Source organism: Plecotus auritus, assembly GCF_963455305.1.
Source record: "Plecotus auritus genome assembly, chromosome: 6".
Taxonomy (NCBI): Eukaryota; Metazoa; Chordata; class Mammalia; order Chiroptera; family Vespertilionidae; genus Plecotus; species Plecotus auritus.
The window spans coordinates 144,014,454-144,028,395 of NC_137773.1; the positions used below are offsets into that span (position 1 = coordinate 144,014,454).

At 53.6% G+C, this 13,942-nt stretch overlaps 1 protein-coding gene across 5 annotated transcripts in view; it reads left to right on the plus strand.

The window, feature by feature from the left end:
• The window catches only part of GRIP2 (glutamate receptor interacting protein 2), an 81,048-nt gene that overhangs the window by 26,839 nt on the left and 40,267 nt on the right, over positions 1-13,942 (plus strand). Inside the window, exon 1 of one of the 5 annotated variants that reach the window (XM_080672368.1) lies at positions 6,976-7,108. The exons of the other annotated variants lie outside the window; for them this stretch is intronic. Within the exon in view, the coding sequence (XP_080528494.1) occupies positions 7,054-7,108 (55 nt within the window). The 5' untranslated portion in view covers positions 6,976-7,053. Of the gene's footprint in view, positions 1-6,975; positions 7,109-13,942 lie in introns of those variants that run through there. 5 annotated transcript variants of the gene reach the window in all.

Genomic DNA, 13,942 nt, shown 5'->3' on the forward strand with positions numbered 1-13,942 from the left:
AATCCTCACCCAAGGATATGTTGTTGTTTTTTAAATTTATTTTTAGAGAGAGAGGAAGGGAGAAAGAGAGAGAGAGAAACATCAATGTGAGAGAAACATTGATCGGTTGCCTCCCATACGTGCCCAGACCGGGGATCGAACCCACAACCTTCTGGTGTAGGGGACGACACTCTAACCATCTGTGTCACCCGGTCAGGGCAGGGGCTGTCCTCTTCTTGCAGAGAAGATTTTGTAGAGACTTTTTTGGCAGAGATTTGTTCAATGCCCAGGATCAGATTGAAAGAGTGTCCTGGATTCAAATCCTAGCTCTGCTTTCATTGCTGAGTGACCTTGAGCCAACATCTGCCCCAAACTAAGGGGGAAACAGAGAGGAATGAATCGGGAGCACACTTGACCTCAGTGGCAGGACTGACCGCCAGCAAAGAGCAAGAAAATGCCTCAAGACTAAGTGTGACTTGAGCCCCCACTGAACAAGTATTCATTGAGCACCTACTGTATGCCGGGACAGGGGGTGGTCGCAGCTGACATTCTAGTGGGGGAGACAGACAATTAATAAGCAATATAAGTAAAAAGTGGTTTGTCAGTGACAAATGCTACAGAAAAATAAAGCAGGGAATGGGTAGGGTGCTGGGGAGTGAGGTCTGCACCTTACCATAGTCAGGGAGAAGATGATATTTGAATGAGGACCTCGAGGGGAGAGCGAGGGAGGAACCATGCAAACAGCAGGGAATGGGGCTCCAGGCCAAAGGCACAGCAGGTGCAAAGGCACAGTGGTTGAGAAATGGTGGGAGGCCAGTGGGAGGCTGGAGTGGGCCTTCCCCGGGGACTGAACAAATGGCATCTTGTTCGCCTTATGAGGTATTTGGGTCTCATCTAGAGTGTCCTGGGAGCCATGGGAGTGCATAAGCAGGGGAAAGATCAGGTCTGATTTCTGACGCCATGAGGAAGGTGGATTATGGGAGGCGAGGGTGGAGGCTGCTGCTATTGTACAGGTGAATGATGCTGATAGCTGGACTGTGGCTGGGGGGGCGGGGAGTGCAGGGAGCAGTGGGGTGCTAAGGAGTGTCCGGTTGGTCCAGCAATGTGTGGAGAGAAGTTAGCAAGAGCCTAAGGATTCAGGAAGGGCTTTCTGGAGAAGGTGATCTATCGGGAGTCATTAGGAGGTGACGAGGAGGGCTTTCCAAGGAGAAGGCCTGTGGTAAAAGAAGGGCAGAAGGACCTGGTTTATCTAGGAGACCTAGAGCAGAGGCCTAGATTCCAGGGGCATGGGAGATGAATAAGATAAAGCACTGATCAGACTTCAGGAGAGTTCCTCATTCATTCATTCATTCATTCACTCACTCATTCATTCATTCATTCATTCATTCATTCATTCATTCAAGTGCGGTCCTTTGGGAGCCACAGAAGGTTGTAGAGAGGGAAAAAAGAGTGACGTAAACATTTCACAGGTTATCGGAGGCGAACTAACCCTCAGAAAGGGCCAACCCCCTAATTTTACAGCGGGGAAACTGAGGCCCAGAGCAGGCAGGGACTTGTCCCAGGTCATGCAGTGGCCATGTAACTGCCTCTCTCACCCAAGGCTTTGGGAAGGGGCGTTTGGTGGGATTGAAGGTAAGGTTGGAGGAGTCAGGAGCTGTGGAAAGGAGCTTTGGGAGATCCTAATCTGTTTGGCAAGAACCAATGACTTATACTGTCCCTTTGGACAAGGTCTTGGGTCCCACAATGCCAATCCCTCTGCCTTGTCCTCACCCTGGATCTGATGATGGTTGTGGCTTGGGTCCACTCACCGCTGTGGCTTCCATGCCTGTAATCCTGGCACTCTCCACTCTATTCTAATGGCCTGTGGTCAGAACCCAGTGTGGTGTGGACACATGATGAATGCTCTGTGGTCTGGATCCATCATCCTGGGGCTAGAGAGGCTGCATGGTTTCAATCTTGTGTGCCCTGCAGGCTGTCCCCCAGTTCCCAGATGGGGGTCTCACTGGCTGGTGCCAAGGGAAGAGGGTGGGCATGATACCAACTCCCACATTTGACCTGGGAGAACCTTCCCAACCACCTGAAATGCCAGGTGGCTGTCCCCATGGTGCCGATGGGGAAGTGGTGGCCCCGTGGTCACACAGCTGGTCAGAACCCAGGAGGGCCTCTCAGGACAGGGCACCTTGGCTCTCCAGCCTGTGGGGAGGGCCATGCAGCAGAAAACAAGGTGGAGGGACACGGAGACCAGCCGTGCTGGAAGCGGTGCTGTGCCTTCACTGCTCATTCTGCCACGTTTGCTGTATTTAATCACACCCGCCCACACGCTCCCAGGGAGACCACAACAGAGGCCTCCGTGTTCAGGAAGAACAGCAGAGTGGGTGCACATGTGGGCTTGGAGCCAGCCTGCTGGGGTTCAGGTTCAGAGCCTGCGACCTTGGCCCTTTGCTTGTGCTCCATGTTCCTTGGTCTCCACATGGGGCTAACCGTAGCCATCACCTGGTGGGGTGACAGAGAGGGTTAATGTGTACAAAGCCTGGGAATGTCTATTGCAGAGTCATGCTTGATAAAAGTTAGTTATTTTGATCCCCATTTTTCAGAGGCAGAACTGCATTCTGAAAGCAAATGCCTGGCACATAATTAGAAGAGAAGTCCTGTTCACAGAGCCCTCCCAGGCCCCAGATTTGTGTTACTTCATGAAGTGGTCACAGCCACCTGGTGCCTGGCGACGTTATGGACAAGGAAAGTGTTAGGCACATTCTTGCACTCCACCTGCAGTCCTCCTTCGGTGACCCTAACAGAAAGTACCTGGACCGGTGCTGACATAGCCTAGGTTGGGGAGGGGTCCTGGCCTGTGCCCCGTGGGACTTGAGGGCCATAATTAACAGCATTTCTGTCACCTCCACCCAAGTGCCCCACGATTTATTCTGCATATTCATTAGTGGTGCCTGCCCGGGCATTTGCGCCTAATTATTACACCGTGAAGGCAGTGCCAGGAACATTTACAGACAGGCCACCTGTTTCCTGGCAGGTGTCCCTGCTGGTGCACCTGTCCGACAGCCACCCTGGCCCATGCCGAAAATGCGTGGTGGCACTTTCTTTTTTGGCTCAGAATCGTTTTAGAACCATCAGATAGATGATCTGTTTTCCCTGGTGGGGTTTTCGCTTCCCTGTGGGGCTGGTTCCTGGTGCTTGGCCTGGGAGGGGGTGTGGAAAAGGTAAAGGGGCGGGATTGTGTTGGAAATCCCTCCTTTACCACCTGGAAGCTGTGTGATGCTGGAATCATCAGTTTCACTTTCTGAACATTAGTGCCTCAAATTTGTTGCAGAGCAACAGTGAGGCAGTGATTCTACTCAACTAGCATAGTGGGATAGAATCCAGCAACATTCCTGATTCTGCCCTAGCTGTTTCAGCTCCCCCGGTGATGGCACCTTTGATAAGGTGAGGCTTGATGTTCGTAGAGCCTCGTTATGTAGTAGTTGCCCAGTAGAGGCTGTTTCTCTTTTGGCCACAATGCCCAGCCCTTTCCAGTTTGCAGGACATTTTCACCTCTGCTGAATCCATAGAGCAGCCTAATGATTGTCCGAGTTTTTAATCATCATCTTCATTTTACCAATGGGGAAACTGAGGCCCAGAGTGGGAAGTGACCACACAGAGACCACCAGGCCTTTTTGACCCAGAGCTCATGCCGCTACCCCAGAGAAAGGAACATCGATCAGTTGTTTTGCAAATGTTTAACCCTGGCAGAGGAAGGCAGCTCCACCTTTTAAAAAAGCAGATTCCGTTCACCCCTATCCCCAATGACCTTGGGCTCCCAGCCTTGTGCAGGGACCTCCTCCCTGGTCGCCCTGCCTTTGTCCTCACCCCCTGCAGTCCCTTCTCCCTCCAGCAGCCAGAGGATGGCGTTGAATCACAGGTCAGACCATGTCTCTTCTCTGCTCAAATGCTGCACTGGCTTCCCTCCTATCTCACGCAGAGGAAACGCCAGAGTGCTTAGGAAGCCCTGCATTACACCCCCCACTCCCTCCCCTCACAGGTCCCCCTCCTTGGACACCCAGACCTGCTCTGCCCCCTCCCTGCTGGGACACCCCCCTCCCATGGCTCTCTCCCTCTTTTCAGCCTTTCTTCAAATGTCACCTTCTCAGTGAGGCCTTTTATAACCCCCATGCTTCTTTTTATTTTATATTTTGAATTTTTATTTACTTCTAACTGGTACATATAACACAGGGATACCCCTGAGGCATTTTAAGGGCAAATCTTGAACTTTTTGTGCTTCATCTGTATCTCCAACAGATAAAGATGTTTTCTTAAATATAATTACAATAGCATCAGCCCAAAGAATTAACCATAATTCCTTAATATCATCTCATAGCCAATCCTTGTGCAGTTTCTCCGTCTTATCTCCCAAATGTCTTCACACTTGGTTTATTCAAATCAGAATCCAGCTAAGGTCCTCATATTGCATTTGGTTGATGGGTCTCTTAAGTCTCTTTTAATCTATAACTGTCCCTTCTTCCTCTTTTTTTCTTTTTTCCCTCTAATTACTTGTTGGCGAAACCGGGTCATTTGTCCTGTGGAATGTCCTTGTGGTATCATTTAACACATTCTTTGTCCCTTGTACTTTCTGTCCACTGGTCTTTGGGTCTAAACCTGGATTTGATTCAGGTTTAAGTCTGTAGGCAAGAATACACCATGGATGGTACTATGGTCTTCCTTCCACATCCTATCAGAGGCACGTATGCCAGAATGTTCCACTTTTGGTGATGCTAAGATGGGTCAACGGAGTCAAGGGCTACCTGCCTGGTGCCTCTGTCACTCAGTCCCTTTCAGCCTTGCATTGATGGCCAGATCCTTAGTTTCATTGGGGCTGCAAAAAGGTGGTTTTTCAATTCTACTCTTTTCTTTGCACTTATTTGCTGTGGTTCTTCTGTAAAGAATGACTTTCTTATTAGGTTCTAAAATACTGTTCATACAGGAAGACAGGATAAATGTTTCATTCTTTACCTTCATTTTCTGTTTACAGAATAATGAGGTTGTGCCTTAACTACCTCCAAAGGGACCCGTGCGATTTTTTTTCCTTTTGAGAATCATGAACACATGGATTTTTACAGTTTTGCAGTCATTATTCTTTCTGATGTTCAAGTTGCCCCAGATATTGGCCAATGGGAGCCCCACAAGCTGGCCTCTGTGTCCTTTCGACTTCCTGGTGCCACAAGATGTCCCAGGCTCTTGTCCTGGAATCAGCCGTTTCTCTGAGGAGCCCCAGCGGCCCTTAGAGTGGGAAGAGGCTATAAGACCACATTGGGTCCTGGGGAGACTACCCCCTTTATAAATGGGAACATCTCCCTCTGTGCTCCCATACCCCTCTCCCTGCTCCATTTATTTCTCCTGTGTTTCACCTCTAACATACTGTAACATTTACTCCGTTATTACAGTTGTCATTTCTTCTCTGTCTTTCCCACTAGAATATCAGCACCGTGAGGGCTTGATTTTGTTCATGCTTGTGCCTCGAGGCCTGGCACACAGAAGGTGCTGAATAAATATTTGTTGAGTAAGTGAATAGATGGGTGGATGGTCCTCATCCTCTCCCTCCCCCAGCCTGGAGAAGCAGTTAAGAGGGGTCTGCCCCTCACCCCCCTTCTCTAAAGCTTAGAGGCTTCTGTCTCTTTTACAACAAAAGAGCTGGGAGGCAGAAATGTCACCACTTGGGCTAAGGGAAGAAAGGGGCTGGAGAAGATTAAAGGCATTTCTGATGAGATGCTAATTTGTTTCTGGAAGCTGGTGGGGGGTGGCAGCAACTGGGGCCTCTGAGGCTTTGTGAGGCCCAGGCAGGAATGGAAAAAGCAGAATGGAGGGGTGGAGGCTGGCCTGGATCCTTGTGGGCTGACCCACCTCTCTATCCATGTGTGGATCCAGCCCTGGAGGTGTCCTCACTTGTGGAGCTTGGGACATTTACCAGGCATCCTCCAGGGCAAACTGGTGACAGGAAACCCTCCTAGGCCAGGCCTCTGGGTCTCCCCCACCCCTGGTGCCTCAGCACCCACCTTCCTGTGCAGCCTTATTTATTGCTGTACTTTCCATATGTCACTGGGCCCTTGGTCTTCTCATCACAGACAGTGAACAAGAGCCTCCTCTGCCTTGCCATGTGGCTCAGTGGTTGAGTGTCGACCTATGAACCAGGAGGTCACAGTTCGATTCCCAGTCAGGGCACTTGCAGGCTCCATCCCAATAGGGGGCGTGCAGAAGGCAGCCAAGCGATGATTCTCTATCATCATTGATGATTCTCTATCATCATGTTTCTATTTCTCCCTCCCTCTCCCTTCCTCTCTGAAATAAATAAAAATATATTTAAAACAAAACCAAAAAGAGGTGGCTCCCTCTTGGCCAGAGCCCCTGCTCTGGATTCAGACGGTCTGGGCTCCCTTCTCAGCCCTGAAGGGGTCTCTTGATTATACCGATGACCCCATCAAATGCCTGGGCTGACCACAGGGGACACAGGGCAAGTGGACCCTGTCCTTGTCATTGGGAATTTCTGGTCTTGGGGGTGAGTAGATAATCCCAACCTAGTATGAAAAGCATAACTGAGACCCAGCAGGCAAGGACGCCAGCAAACAGGGATCTCAGGATGCTGAGCACACATTCCCAGAAGTTGAATGGAGCCAGAGAGGAAGGGCATTCCAGCTGGAGGACCTGCAAGTGCAAGCCTGGGGGCTTCGGACAGTCCAGCTTAGGGAAGGAGGGAGTGGAGTTGGTAGATTGGGGCCAAAGAAGGGGCGGGCAAGGTGAGTGCTTTGGGAGGAAGAGGACTTGCGGGGTGGGGCCTGGAAGTTTGCCGCAGGGTCCAGAACACCCCAGGCTGTCGTGGAGGAAGGGCCTTGCCGCCACTGATTCCACAACCGCTGGCTCTGGGGAGGATTCTCTATTTTAGCAACTCGGGGAAGGCGGGGGCAGGGAGCTCCCAGCCTCTGCCAGCGAGCGCAGGCAGCTCCGAGCGCGGAGGAGCGGAGGAGCGCTGGGCTCCGGAAGCGGGACCGCGGGCAGGTCTGGTCCCTGGCCCAGGGCCCCCAGGGCAGGAGGGCGATGCTGGCTGTGTCACTCAAGTGGCGTCTGGGCGTGGTGAGGCGGCGGCCCAAAGGTACCCAGCGGAGCGGAAGGGGACGGGGACGGATGGCGGGGCAGATCCTGCTGCCTGCCCAGGGGCTGGGCGGCAGGACCTGGGTCTGGATGGAGGGCGAGGCTGAGGGGCCCAAGGGGGACCTCCGCCAGGGCCTCCCCTCCCTGCCCTGTCTCTTCCTGCTTCACCTTGACCCGATGTCTTCTGGCGCTTTTTGGGTTTCTCTTGCATACTCTTTGTGTCTGAGTCTCTCTAACTCTGTCTCTTTCTTTCTGCCTGTCTCTCCCTCTCTTACTGTTTCTCCTGTCTGTCCACCCCCCCCTCTCCCTCCTCCTCCCCGTCCCCATCCCCACCCTCACCTAAACCCCACCCCGGTCTATCCCATGGTCTCTCTCTATGTGTGCCTCCCTCCCTCCCTCTCTACTTTTCTGTGCCACAGTCTCCTTCATCATCCCCTCACATGGCATGTCCCTGATGGTCTTTTCTTTCCTCCCTGTTCGGGGTGTGAGGCTCTCTATGTCTGGGCTGGCAGGGGTGCTCTGTGTGTGTGTGTAGGGGGTGTTACTTGGGGGGATGGGGGAGTGGGAGGAGACAGGGGCTCTGTGAGGAGAGTGTGTGTAGGTGGGGTGAGGGCAAAGGCAGGTCTTGGCCCTGAATGAAACTGAGTCTATGTTGAGTCCCAGCATGTGCAGGGCCCCATCCCTGGACAGGTGTCCAGCGCCTTAGAGAGTCCCAGGAGGGGCTCAGGGTGGAGGATAGGCTGGGGTGGGAGTAGGGCTGGGAGAAATGTCTGGAGCTGGAAATCAACTCCCCCTCCCCCCGCCACCCCCCTCCACCCCCCAGGCCTCCCTGTGCTGCCATTTCTCCATCTACAGCGTGGAGGGGAGGGGAGAGGTTGTGGGATCACAGTCTCTGTGTTTTAGGCATCAGAACTAAGAATAATCACACCGCTAATAAGAACAATAGTAACTGTCATTAATTCAGTGCCACTGTGTGCCAGGCAATGCATTAACTCATTAGCTCCTCACAACAACCCTGCAAGGTTGATCCCATCCTTATTCTCATTGTGCAAGGGGAGAAGCTGAGGCACAGAGAGGTTAAATAACTTGCCCAAGGCCACACAGCGGTCATGCAGAGGCCCTTTCAAGGCAGCTCTCATAACTGCCATGAGCATTTTCCAGGCTCTGCGGGGCCTACATGGGGAGGGGTTTCCTCAGGAGTCATCAAGGGTAGCAGGGTCCATGGGGAGACACAGGACTCGAGGCTCCGCGCTGGCCCACGGCAGCTGGTGGTCTGATATCCTAGAGGTCCCTAAGCCCCTTCCACAGGGACAGAACAGCCAAAGCCTGAAGAGCTTCAGGGACAGGGTTTTTCTATGTTGGGACCTCCCCAAGGGAGAAGCCCCTCCCCCATCAGGGCTGTTGTCCAATTCAGGACCACAGACCCTGAGAACCCAGGGGGACCCTCCTAGGCTAGAGGGATAGACAGATACAGCCAGGGCTGCTCCAGATTTGAGCTTTGGAGAATAGCCAACTAATTGCTACAGATCAGGTTCTGCCCCCTGCGGAGAAGCAGGAAGTACTCCTGGTTCCCAGCAGACCTGGATTCAATCTTACTTCCAGTGTGGCCCACTCAGAACCTCAGTCAGTTTCCTCATCAGTAAAATGGATCGATCCAAGGAAAGCCATCCTCCCCAGATTGCAGAGATGATTTGGGAAGATTGGAGCAGGGCCTGGCACACAGTAGACACCGGGTAATTTTTAATTCAATCTTCCCATCAGAGGTCCAGCCACTTTGCTTCCTCTTCCCCCTCACTGCTTGCCCCCACCCCTGCCCCATACATACACCAAGGTGGTCGTGTCTAGTACCAGCAAACGCCTAACAAGGAGGGAGGGTGCCCTGATTCACTGAGTGCTGTCTCCCTCCATTCCTTTATGGGGGCTCTACAGGAGGCACTTACACTTGTTTGCCCCGACAGTGAACCCGGCCATCCATTTGTGAAGACGAAAGCTCAAGGGAGAAGGATTTAAGAACACAGAGGTGTTTTCTCTTCCAAAATACATTTTTAAATGTCAGAGGACACGCCTCCCCACCTCTAGTGTGTATACACACACACACACACACACACACACACACACATACACTAGAGGCCCGTTGCACGATATTCGTGCAAGAATAGGCCGCCTTTCCCCTGGCTTCACTCCCAGCCGCGCTGAGCCGGCCTGTCCCCGCTCCCGGCCGACCCAGGAACCAGCAAGTCCCAGCTCCCTGGCCCGCCCAGGAGCCGGCAAGTCCCCGCTCCCTGCCCACCGCGAGGTGGCAAGTCCGGGGGAGCCAGCAAGTCCTCGCTTTGGTCCGTAGCAGGGCTCCAGTAGTTCCCTCTGCCGCCCCCCTTCCCCTCATAGCAGGCATCATGCCCCTCCCGGCCACTCCGAACCTGCATATGCAAATTAACCTCCATCTTTGTTGGGTTAACTTGCATACTCACTCTGATTGGCTGTGGGCATAGAGGAGTGATGGTTAATTTGCTTGTTTCTCTTTTATTAGGTAAGAAGATATATATGTGTGTGTGTGTTTAATATTTTATTGATATTTACATAGAAAGGAAGGGAGAGGGAGAAAGAGAGAGAAACATCGATGTGAGAGCAAAATCGTGATCTGCTGCCTCCTACACGCCCCTATCGGGGATGGAGCCTGCAACCTGGCATGTGCCCTGACTGCGAGAGGAACTGGCACCCTTTCGGTGCTCTGGACAGCGCCCAGCCAATTGAGGCGCACTGGCCAGGCCCAGCCCATATTTTTCATAGGCCTTTCTGTTTCCCATCTTATGTGTAGGACCCCGAAGTTCCTCACCTTGTGATTGCTTGAGGTGGGATCCCTGGGCCACATGGTCAGCTGAGCCCCATTTGGTGTCCCCCAGCTGGGATTGGAGGCTTTGCTTAAATTCAGAAGCAGCACTTCCTGCCTGGGCAGGACTGGGGGGAGGAGGTGTTCAGTCCTGGCTCGGCTTCCCCGATTTCAGTCCCAGGAGGAGCACCTCTGGTGCACCCAGAGAGGTGGGCACCTATACCATGCTGGACACCCAGTGTCCACCCCTGGCTGACCTCAGATGGTTCCGGCAATGTCATTTGTTGTCTGCATCTGGACAGGGAGGAAATGGAGGCTGAGGAGGGGAGGGCCTGACTCTAACCCCCAGGTGCTGGACCTCAGTGCCTGCAGAGGACACACTCTCCCGAGTCACACTTCCTCCATAGCTTAGACATAATGACAGCGCCTCCCTAAAGGGTGGAATGGAGGATTCTGGGAGATCAGATCGGTTCAGTGAGGTTTCCCAAGGGGCTGTGCTTTGGCCTCTGAGGCCACAAAATGGTCACATTCAATTCAAAGAGTGAGGGATTTAATTTCATGTGTGGGGGAGATAAACACAGGGAGGCTCTGGGCAGGGCCTATCCCAGACCTCCCCGGCCAGGGTGGGCAGAGTGATGTATTAGCGATGCAATGGGCAGTTTTAGCATAACAAGGTTATTAAGGATAGTAACCTCTTCTTCTGGCTGCATGGGCCTCCTGGGCACAGGAAGTGCTGTGCTGTGCCCTCCCTCCCAGCTTTGTCCATCCACCCCCTCCATAGGCACGTCTGTGATGAATTATTCACTCTTCCTTCCCTCCGTAATGAGGCTCTCCTCTGTCTCCAACTCGCCTCCACATCCGGCTCCTGGCATTTTTCACACTGCGGCAGCCGCAAAGGGGTCTCAGATCTGACCCCACAGGTGGGAAGCATCCCCTCCCCCAGTGCCAGAACAGCACCCTGCTCCCAGGCCTCTGCCCCCTCGATGAGTGGGCCTCCGAAGTTCAGATCAGCCGTGGTGTCTCAGGCCATGGGATTTCTTTCTTTATCAAGGAGCCAGGGATAAACTCATCCTAGGAATTGCTCCTGGAATCCAGGCAGCCTGGAGTAAACCTCTGGACCTGTTCTTTGTCCTCAAGCACTGATTGAGCACTTGCTGTACGCCAGGCCAGGCACCGTGCTAAGTTCTTGACATGGATGTTCTCATCCTCACAGTAGCCCTGCGGGCTGTGAACTAAATTGCCCCATTTTGCAGGTGAGGAAACTCAAAAGAGGAAGGGCCTTTCCAAGGTCAGCTAGGAGGGAGATGGTGCAGTCTGGGCCTCTGATCCAAGCCTGCTGACTTCAAAGCCCAAATGGCTCTCCAGCGGGCATTTCTCAGTGGTCAGCTATCCCGTCTCCCCCACCAGGAGCAGGGGACCCCTCTGTTGCATTCCCAGTATGTGGCTACTGGTCTGTCTTCTCCTGGGTCCCCCAAGGTTCTCTGCCCTCACTCTGCTCCCTCTGCCCCAGAACAGCCCTGCAGAGAGTGATAGGGTCCTGCAAGGCCCCCCTCCAGGCTGAGCCCCCACTTCTCAGGATCTCGCACCCTCCCCACCTGGTCACCACCTCTGTCCATGCCCCAGCCTGTCTGGGTCCTTCCTGGGCAGAGCCTAGAGTTGAGCCCAGGTCTGGGGAAGTCCAACAGGACAGAGCAGGCAGATAAGCCGTTCCCCCCACCCCACCCCACCAGATCCCAGGCACACACTTTGGGTGAACGTCCTGATAGCACACGTGCCTTGCCTGTGTCACCCACCACAACCAGCACTGATCTCGTCAGCTAAGGTCCCTGCATCGTTTCCGTGTGTCGGCTTGAATGTTCAGTCCAGCGGAACCATCTGCCTGTCTTAATTGCCCAGATAATTGTGAAGGCCACTGGCCCTGTCTCCCTCTCCGGGGAGATGGCCTGATGGAGTGGAAGACACGTCCATCAGACAGGAGACCAAGGCTGACCCACTCTCTGTGGTCCTTGAACAAGTCCCTGCTCCTCCTGGCCTTGGTTTCCCTTCTGTGCCTCTGGCTCTGCTCTCCAGTGGCTGGGAGCCTCCTCTTAGCCTCTCCCCTTCTGCCTACTTGCTCTCCTTGAGCTGACCTTGTCTCTGCAGCCCTGCATTTTGCTGTCTTGGCCGAGGTGGCGGTGACTCATAAGCAGATGTGTGGGCAGGTGGGTGGGTGAGGGGGACACATATCTGGCAAATGCTCACAGCATTTGACTTGAACGCAGGGCCCCTTTAAGGCCCTCTGTGGTGCTCCTGCTGGAGGAGGGGGTGCTAACAGACTGGCAGGGGACAGCTAGAATGTTCATCACCACTCTGGTGTCAGGCTCATCTGGGGGAAGATGGGTAAGAAAGAGGGGACATCTGGTCAGTTGAAAAAAGCGGGACCGAGGGCTGCCTGAGGGCTTTGGAGACTCAGATGAGGCATCAACTAGCTGGAGGATCAGGGAAGGCTTCCTGGGGGAAGGGACAGTGGGGCAATCTTGGGGGACTTGCAGGGTTTGGGCAGGCAGGGGAGGGATTAGAGAGAGCACATTCCTGGAGGGCTGTGAGTGTGAAGTCGGGGAGGTGCGAGAGGGCTCAGGGAGCTTGGTGCGGGGAGGCTAGGCTGGAGAGGGGCAGGCTGGTCCTGGACACCAGTTGGCAACCACCCAGTGATTCTTCCTGAACAGCATAGAGGATGCCATGGAATGTGAGTGCCTCAGCTGGCAGGCAGCAGGCACTGGCCCAGAAATCTCAGGGTCAGGCCTCGTCCTCAAACACATGGCTTCTGCCAGAGCCCACCTCTAACGCTGCAGAGCCCGCACCCACACCTCGACCAGGGAGCACCTGCTGCCTGGATCTCACTGGCATATTCTTAACTGGGCTGTGCGGGGTCCCTCCCAAATTAGCACCCTGCCTGAGCTTCCACCATCAGCCTGCAGAGGGAAGGGTTCTCTTTCAATAGTCGAGTCCACCAGGAGGGCACAACATCAGATAAAACGGTCACACAAAGCCTTTTTGAGCACATGTGTCTCCTGAACCGCGAGGAAGGCTTTGGAGCCAGACACCCGAGTTCCTGTCTCCTGTCCTCCGAACTCCAGTTTCCTCGCCTGGAAAAAGAGATTCCAGCCTGAAGCAAACAGCACCGGAAGTGAAAAGCATGCTGAAATCTATAGGGGATGAAAGACACACATATGAGCACCGCCCCAGACTGATGGGGTGAATGGCCACCCACGTTGTCCAGCCACACACTAGGGAGAGGCTCACAGGATGGGAAGGGAGCTGGCGGGTCCCCACTGAAGCCATATCCAGACTCTGAGCTGTGGATGCTCCTGCCAGGGCTCAGAGGCCATGACCTGGGACCAGACACAGCCCTTGAGACTATGAAGGGTGGTACTGGGCCAGGAAGGCAGAGTCACAGGAAGGCAGGCTTCAGCTCAGGATGTCAGAGTGGCTCTCATCCCTCACAACTGTTTAGGAATGAAGTGGGCTGCTCCTGAGGTGGTGAGCTCCCCATTTGTGGAGTTGTACAAGCTGGACCAGACAGCAGGAAGGATTTCCTATATCAGATTGAAGTGTTAGAGGGGATACATTATTGGTTTCTTTCCACTGTAGCCATCCAGAGGCTATGTGGATTCATCACTGATTTCTCATTCACTCATTCAGCAAACACTTAGCGTTTACTGTGTGCAAGGCCCAGTCCTGGGCACAGGGTCAAAGTCAATGAGCTGGACCGTTGAGGATCTCCCATTTAATGGGAAAGAACAGGTGAGCAAATGCATCGGAGGAAAGGGTAAAGGGGACCCACCTGGTGCAGTCAGGGTGGGCTTCTCAGTAGAAGCAGTTTTTAGGGTGGGTTTGAAGGATGAAAGAGGGGAAGGGGGCTCCAGGCAGAGGGAAGAGCACAAGTAAAGGACCTGAGGTGGGAGCCCCTGATTCTGATGATCTGACCCTCAGCCCATCCTCGCTGGAAACCTTGGCCAAGTTCCTTCT